The sequence below is a fragment of the Glycine max genome, chromosome 7, assembly GCF_000004515.6.
Source record: "Glycine max cultivar Williams 82 chromosome 7, Glycine_max_v4.0, whole genome shotgun sequence".
In the NCBI taxonomy this organism is placed as follows: domain Eukaryota; kingdom Viridiplantae; phylum Streptophyta; class Magnoliopsida; order Fabales; family Fabaceae; genus Glycine; species Glycine max.
Window position 1 is genome coordinate 18,496,826 of NC_038243.2, and position 8,520 is coordinate 18,505,345.

At 36.7% G+C, this 8,520-nt stretch overlaps 1 protein-coding gene across 1 annotated transcript; it reads left to right on the plus strand.

Annotated features, from left to right (window-relative positions):
* Positions 1-883: 883 nt before the first annotated feature.
* Positions 884-4,337, plus strand: LOC100785691 (dnaJ protein ERDJ3A). Its single transcript, XM_003530246.5, has 7 exons — positions 884-1,147; positions 1,733-1,788; positions 1,884-1,957; positions 2,121-2,641; positions 3,058-3,396; positions 3,522-3,875; positions 3,958-4,337. Exons 1-7 carry the CDS (start codon positions 1,046-1,048, stop codon positions 4,252-4,254), a joined length of 1,743 nt encoding a protein of 580 aa, XP_003530294.1. The 5' UTR covers positions 884-1,045; the 3' UTR covers positions 4,255-4,337.
* The last annotated feature ends 4,183 nt before the right edge of the window (positions 4,338-8,520 follow it).

Consider the following 8,520-nt stretch of genomic DNA (forward strand, 5'->3'; position numbering starts at 1 on the left):
TATTTATTGGATGGTAGGTTGTTTTACAATAAGTATTTTGATGGTTCTTGTAAATAAAGTGGTCTACAAAGCCACTTGCAGTGGAATAGTTTAGTAGATGAGTTATAAAGATTATTAATTGGAGGATTAACTAACACCAGGATGTTCTAGCTTAACAGTTAGGTTTGAATTCTGGATATATAACTATAATACTTGAAATGAGAATTTTATCACTTATAATAATTATATTTTTTTTTGAAAAAAAATTCTAACAAAAAATACATAGAGTCTAAACAAAAAAAACTTTTTTACTACACACTTAAATACAATATTCTCTCTAGTTTTATTTTGTTGGGATCTATGGTTAACAAAGAATACAATAAAAGTATGATTATTACAAAATATACAACAAAATTATGCTTTCATTATAATATTAAGGGTGAGAAAATAATGGTACAACGAAAATATGAATCTATTATACATTGTTTACATCAGAATCATATTTTTGTTGTAATAACATAAATATGATTCCGCTATACATTATACAAGGAATCATACTTCCAACGGGGAAGGATATTTTTGGAAATTAGTCAAAGCCACCCACATAGGCAGTGTCAATAGCAATGCCCTTGTCCAAAAGCAGTGTGGATAACTAGTTATACGTGGCCCAAGTCCAAATGCCCCGATTTAATCTAATTTTGTAGATTTTGTAAATGTTTTAGGAATAAGATTTTTTTTCCCCCTTTTTTCTATACAATAGTCAATGGGAATAAGATTTATGGTTTTGATAGCCGATTATCCGTACGTAGATGACATACCAAATCAGAAATTCTGAAATCTGATTGGCCAACATGCGTGGTCACACACCATAGTGCCACGTCCTTAACCTGGAAGCATCTGGACTCTCTTCCGCGAACTCTATTCCACAAAGTATAAATGCGTCATTCCGTCACCGTCACGGTTATCTCTGATAAACTAACGTTCCTCTGCATCAAAAAAAAAAAAAAACAACTAACTTCCTATTTCCGGTTTCAAATTCCTTCCGGCGACACATTCGGATCCCAATATGAAGACCCGTTTTCCCTCCACACGGGTCATCTTCGTGGCCTCGCTCTGTTTCCTCGCAAGCTTCGAATTATTGCAAGCCAAAACCATCGACCCCTACAAGGTTTGAAAAGTTTCGTCTTTTTTTTTTCCTCTCTATTTTAGTGCAATTTGGTGTGAGGTTTGGGAATTTGTGGTGGGAAAGGTAGAAAGGTGTTGAATTTGTGTGATTTCAAATGTATTGATTGGTGGGTTTAGGTTAGTTGCATTGCATTGCATTACATTCTCGGGAATTTGTTACCCAGCTTAATTTTTGGTTGCTTATTTGAACTCTCAGTTTGGTGTTTTGTTTTTAAAATTGAGAAATTTGGGGGTTCATTTGCGAAATTAGGGTTTTGGCTGACCTGATTTTGACTTTTGTGAATCACATTGTCAAAGTTTAGTTTTTCTTTCTTGGCTTGATGGAATCAAGCAATGTGTTGTGTGCTTCAATTGAAGATTATTCATTTACGAGTTTTTGTCTTTACTTGGAGCGTAAGTTCAGAACCTGAATGAGAAAAAGGTGCTATTTATCCGCTTCAAGCTATCACTGATTAGTGATCACGAATCAAGATGGAGAAAGAAAAAGGATTTTTTTTTTTTTTATGTATTTGTTTGTTTTTTTCTGAGAGGGTGGTGAACTAATTGTGTACGCTCTTCAATTTTTCAGGTTCTTGGGGTTGATAAAAATGCAAGTCAGCGGGAAATTCAGAAGGCTTTTCACAAGTATGTATGCTTGGTATTCTTGTTTGTCACACTTCATCATGTAGATTCAATCTGGTAACAGATATTTCTTTATTAACTTATGTTTATTTTTTCAGGCTATCTCTTCAGTATCACCCTGACAAGAACAAATCCAAGGGTGCACAAGAGAAGTTTTCTCAGATCAATAATGGTATTATAGAATGTTGCTCTCTCTCTCCCTCACACACACACACGAGCTCATATTCATTGGAGCAAAAGTTGATACTACAATCAATTATAACATTGTTTTTGTGCACTTTCTACCTTTATCTTGTTTAAGGATATTCATGTGTGCCTTTCCTTTCTTTTAACAGCATATGAGATTTTATCCGATGAAGAGAAGAGAAAGAATTATGACATGTATGGAGATGAGAAAGGAAACCCAGGATTTCAAGGTGGCCATCCTGGAGGTCAGGGTGGATATACTTTTACAGGGGGTGGTCCTGGACAAAGCCATTTTAACTTCAAACCAGGGGGTGACTGGCAAGGTATGGGCGGTCAGGGAGGATCTAAGTCATTCTCCTTTTCCTTTGGTCGTGGCTCAGGTGATTCCAATCCTTTTGGATTTGGCTTGGATGATCTTTTTGGCAGTTTTTTCGGTGGTGGAGGTGGTGGGAGTCAGTTTGGTGGTTTTGGCAGTTCAGCCAAGTCTCAATCTGGGTCCAAGAGTTCTTCCAAAAGTCTTAGAGCTGTAAATTCACAGATTTACAAGAAAGAAATAGAGAATGCAGGGATGACTTGGCTTTTGTTATCTTATATGCCCTCATCGATGGAGATCCAATACTTTGAATCCACTATAGAGGAGGTTGCAAGTTCGTTGCAGGGAGCTTTGAAGGTTCTTACTTAATTTCTTAACTGGCTTAAATTTATAAATGTGACTAAATATGATTTTAGTTCTTTATTTTTTGTTGTTGATGTTCTTAATAAATTTTTAAAATTTTGAGAATCGTCCTTAGCACCACTTAGTGCTGACTTGACATGTTTAGATGCATGCTGTGTCAATAACCATTTTGGGATGATGACATATTTAAATGTATGTCATGTCATCAATAAGTGGTGATAGAGTATTTTAAAACAAAATTGATGTGGACGACAACAAACAAACAAACAAACAAAAGCTTTTTGGTGAACTAAAATCAAATTTAACCATATTTACATGAATTAAAAGCATATTTTATCCTATTCTAATCCATTCATTTTCGTTGATTGTTTTGTAATTGGCATGGCTTATATCTCTCTTTTGTGTGACAGGTTGGAAGCATAAACTGTGAAAAGGAAGTCTCATTCTGTAAGGAGCTTAGCATATATCCACGCAGAGCTCCAAGGCTTATTGTTTTTTCTTACAAGGAGAATGAAAAAGGTTATTTGGTGGAGTATAGGGGAAACTTGGCTGCTAAGAATTTGAAGGCTTTCTGTCAAGAATATTTGCCAAGGTTTTCAAAACGAACTGACTTGAATCATCTTGATCAATTCAGCACTACTGGAAAGTTGCCTAGGGTGCTGCTTCTCTCCACCAAGAAGGACACTCCTGTAATTTGGCGTGTCCTTAGTGGCTTGTATCACAAACGCATTACTTTCATTGATGCAGAGGTATGTAAAAGGAGTGGATGTGAAACTCATTTTTCTCTGTTAATTTCTTTCTTTGGACCTATAAGGAAAGTCTTATGCTTTGTTTTAAAGGGTAAGATTTAATGTATATCTTGAATGATTTGTAGGTTCATGATGTTTCTGATCCAAGAGTAAAAACGCTAGGAGTTGATGCACTTCCAGCTATTGTAGGTTGGCTACCAAATGGAGAAAAGCGTGTTCTAAAAACTGGGATATCTGTGAAAGATTTAAAATCTGCAGTTCTTGATCTTAGTAACATACTTGATAGTTTTGAAAAAGTAAGTAAAAAGGAATCATCAGGTCAGGCCAAGGAGGCACAAACTGACTCAGACGAGGGACGCGTACCATTACTTTCTAAATCAAACATCGAGGCTCTATGTGGTGAGAAAACTCCAGTCTGCATAATTGGTGCCTTCAGTTCTTCTAAAGCTAGAGAAAAGCTTGAATCAATCCTCTCTTTGGTAAGTGTACATTTCATTCACTTACTAGTTTAAGGGGGTTATGTAAACTTTTTCTCAAAGGGTGATTGTGCAAAATTTTCAGGTTTCTCAAAAATCTTTGTCAAGACAACCAAATCAGGGATCCAGCAGCTCTAGGGACTCCATTTCCTATGCTCTCTTAGATGCTGCAAAGCAAAAATCATTTCTAAAGGCATTTGACAAAACAGGTTATAAATCATCAAATAATTTGTTGATTGCCTACAAACCTCGAAGAGGGAAGTATAGTATATTTATGGGTGAAATGACAATAGAGGAGATAGAGAATTTCATTAGCTCCGTTCTCAGTGGAGATGTACCCTTCAGAGAAGCAACACGGGGGAAGCCTGTACTAGAGTATTAGGTCATAAAAGTGGGTTTTGACTGTTATGGCTGCATGCTCATGTACAGAGTCAAGAGATACATAGAATCTTTTGTTTTTTTTTATACTATCAAGAGTACAAATGATCTAATTAAGATAACGGCACATAGGATATTATTGATCCATGCTAATTCCTCAAGGATGTTTTATCTAGCTTTTACTGCCATTGTGAATTCGCCATTGGTGGTATATTTGGATTAGGAAGGAAAGTGAAAAGAAAAAAAATAGACAATAGATGATAATGTACCTTCTTTGGTAAGGAAGAAACTGAAAAAAGAAAAAAGAGTATGATATAAAGGCTTTTATATATATATATAAAAGATAAATATTGGTGCTTTTGTCTTCATACACCTAAAAAGGGCCATTTGTAATTTTGCTGAAGCAATTGCTTAGTTTGGATGCTAAGGCTATTACTACCCCACGGTTATGTAATTTTGCTGTTTTGGGCCCTATGTTAATAATAATAAAAAATGTTATTTATTGTTTAACTAGTTGAAAAAGTTAGTTGAGGTGAAAAAATTAGCTTACTAAATTATGTCTGTGTGTCTGACAAAACTAATGTCTGTGTGTCTGACAAAACTAAATGTTAAAGTAGATAAAAAATATAAAATAAAAAAAATAAAAAAATTATGATTTATTTAAAAAGAATAATGAAAAAATTTATAAATATATTAAAGATTAAAAAGAAGAAAATATAAAAAGTTATAAGATAATGAGTTAAAAACAAAAAAATGTTTTTACTAAAAAAATTTGTTTACTTAATAATCAAATAGATTTTTAACTAGTAAAATATAGTTATATTGAGTTGTGTATGCTTACATAATATGTTTCCACCTTCTTCTCCTCCCAAGTTCATCTTTAGGCTTCTCAAATAAAATAAAAAAGAGTATTGTCATTTGAACCTTCATATGTTTAATTCTTTTCATATTTGTTACATGGGACTCTTAATTCATTTTATTAGAATGAGAGATTTTTCTCTTAATCCTCTAGTTCATCATGGGAAAGACTCAAGTAAGGATTCGACTGAGAGCTATTGATTGCATCTAATGAATACTCAAGAATGAATCAGTCCACTTACCTGGGGGCTCTTTCCTTTATATACTGACCTTACTAGGCCTTGGGTCTATATGCATGCATGTTCCGATTACCAATTTGGTAATACGCCTCTTAATCTTGCTTAGGTACCTTTAACCAAGTAATTATCCTTAAGCATGTTTATTGACTATAATCATGGTCGAATGGTATTCATCACTTGTATATGTGGAAGGTCGAGACGAGTTGTATGAAATATGTGGGTATATGGCTAAGAGGGTACTCGACTTCATAGGGTATATTGCATCAGGTGTCTCTCATCTTGATCGAATACTTATCCCGTATATTGGCCCTCCAAGCCCTTTTTTGGCCTCGACCAAAAAGAAGGCCTTTACTCTTTGTGCTAGAGCAGTTAGGATCTTCTTCTCCGATGGTTATGTTTTTTAAATGGTATGATGTAACCGTTACATTGTGGATGTAACAGTTAAATCACATGTCTCTCCATCTTCTCGCGTAGGGAACTAGAACATCTCATGATCTCCTCCCTTCGTAGATTTATTTTGATCTAATAGTGGGAGAGGTTGTTGGCTGGGCCTCTTGGCAGGCCTAACTCTATAAATAGGGGGGCACCTTATTCACTGCTTATATTTACTCCTTTGTTCTGAGCTGGATAGTCTTATAAAATAATTCTTTTTAAGGTATGTAATAATGGTTTCGATCGAAGGTTCATTGTCAGGGGAGTCGGTTGATAATGAGTCTGAGGTTCATGGGTACAATAACGAAGTTTTTGAGGTGTTGTTTGATTCTTACTCCTTGGGGTCAAATTTTTCAAGTTCAATTGACCATTTGGCCATTGAGGGGTCTAGTGACTTTTTGGCATTTTTGAGCCTTTTGTTAGAAAAGGTGAGTGAGAATATTGTAGCTCCCATGCTGGTGCCTGCTGTCGAGAAGGGGACTTCCATGAAAGTTGCACCTTGGCCTAAGAAGTGCCCTATGCTGAAGGATAAGTGTTCACCTCCCCCTATTACGCTTCTCAAGTACAATTAGGTTGATGGAAAGGTAGGTACCTACTTCTCCAAATACAACCACGAGTCAAATCTACTCAACCTTTTGAGTTAGTTGTCGATTAGTACAATAATGGAACCGAAGTACTGTTTGGTTACACTTTATATTGTCAAGTTGGATGTTGCTCCACCTGCGGATTTTGTGTTCATGAACTGAGAAAGGACGAACAAAGATTTATTTTACATATATGATTTCTTGTTTTGTGATTTGCATGTAAAGGTCCCGTTTGGTGATTTCACAGCAGGCATGCTTTGTATCTTAAACATGCCTCCAACGCAACTTTATCCAAATGGGTAGACGACCATGCAAACGTTCCATGCACTCTCCTTGTATAGCCTTGTGTTGGCAATGCATGGACTCTTCTTGCACTATTTTTGTAGACGTCCACAAGACAAGACTCGGTGGATATCATTGATCTGGATACCAAAGGGTCTTCTCTTTTACACTTTCACCTCTTCTTACAAGAATTTTAAAATTGGTTATTTTACAATAACAATATGGCCTGTCATTGGGAAGAATTTTTCTATGACTTGGTGGGAAACCCTTTGTTTCCCTTCCACTGACAACAATGCCTTCGTCGATACGACAAGTATCCAAAGGAGCTTCTGAAGGCCGAGACCTCGAGTTCCTTGAAACACTCCCTCGGAAACTTCCTACTCGGCTTCTAGTGTCACTTTTGCAATCTTTGGAACCTGTCCAGGATCTTGAGGGTTATTATGTTTCTTTTCGAGTGTGCACCAATTTCTCGCTCTAACTTGTGCATTTATCACTTATGTTATTTTGTAGGAATCATGACTCATGTCGGTGCCGACATGAATGCCTTCCGCTTGGCTCGTAGGAACTGAATTTCCATCAATAGAGATCCTTCTCCGAATCCCCCTTTGAATCAAACATCGAGGCCATGAGATATTTCAGCTGATGTGGTGCCTCCTCCTAACAAAGATCCCAAGGCGAAGCAACAACACAAAAAAAGGAGTCACTGCAAACACCAAAGCAATTTGGGAGCATCGGGATAGTAACTCTTGCGATAAAATACTCAAGCAACAAATGCTTAAATTCCATCGCACCAGTGCTGGGACCTTGGCCAACTTGTCAGCCTTGACCAACCAAGGTTTTTTGTTAAGGATTTTTAGCCAGTTTGTTTCATCAACCCGACCATGATCTCTGACCATGATTGGCAAGTACTAACCAAGGCTGATGATGTCGCCAACTGGGCTACATTCTGGGCCTTTCTTTCTAGGGCTTTGGTTATGGCCTAGCATCTCCAGGGGTCCTTGAATGGTGATGCCTTGAAGGACCAGCTATTGAAGGTTGATGACTCTTTGAACTCGCCACTTTAAGCTAACATGAAGTTGGCTGGGAATAACAAGAACTTGGAGGATCAAGTGCTTGTGCTGACCATCGAGGCAAACGGGTTGGAGAAGCTCAGTGTTAATGCGGAGGCCTTGGTTAGGTCTTGGGATAGCGAGATTGCCAAGCTTCGGTCAGCCTTGGCAATTGCTAAAAAGGAGAAAATGAGGTTGTTGTTGATAAAGAGATGATTCAACAAAAAACTTTTGATGATGTATATAATGCATATGAGGCGGGCTTCAACCATTGCCTTTGGCAGGTGATGCACTTGTGTGAAGTCTCTGACCCAAGTGTGTTTGACATCAACAAAGATGTCTACAATGGGGGGTTGATGATGATTAACAACATTCTAGAGGATGCTGCCCCTATGCCAAAGAGGCTGATGACCTCAACGAAGGACTTACATACTAAAGGTGTTGGGGTTAAGGATGAAGACCATGTAAGGCCTATAGGTATTGAGTTCTTTAGGTTTACAAGTACAACTTTTTTGTGTATCTCTTTTGTAATCATTGTTGTCATTTTTCAACTTAATATTAATGGAATTTCCCTTTGAAGAATTGGTTTGCTTACTATGTTTTTTATTTAGTCGATTGACTTATCTGTTTTTGTATTTGACCAACACAATCTTTGGTGGTAAAATGATAAAAGTAAATTGTGCAAGTGTAAGTTTACTTTTTAATCAAAATGAAAGAATTTTTAACATAAGCAGTATAATTTGCTAATGAATCAGGAGATAAATGTTAATGAATCGTCGAAGTTCAACCTTAGTTGAGGAGTGTACTTGGGAGGGAACTGTTAATA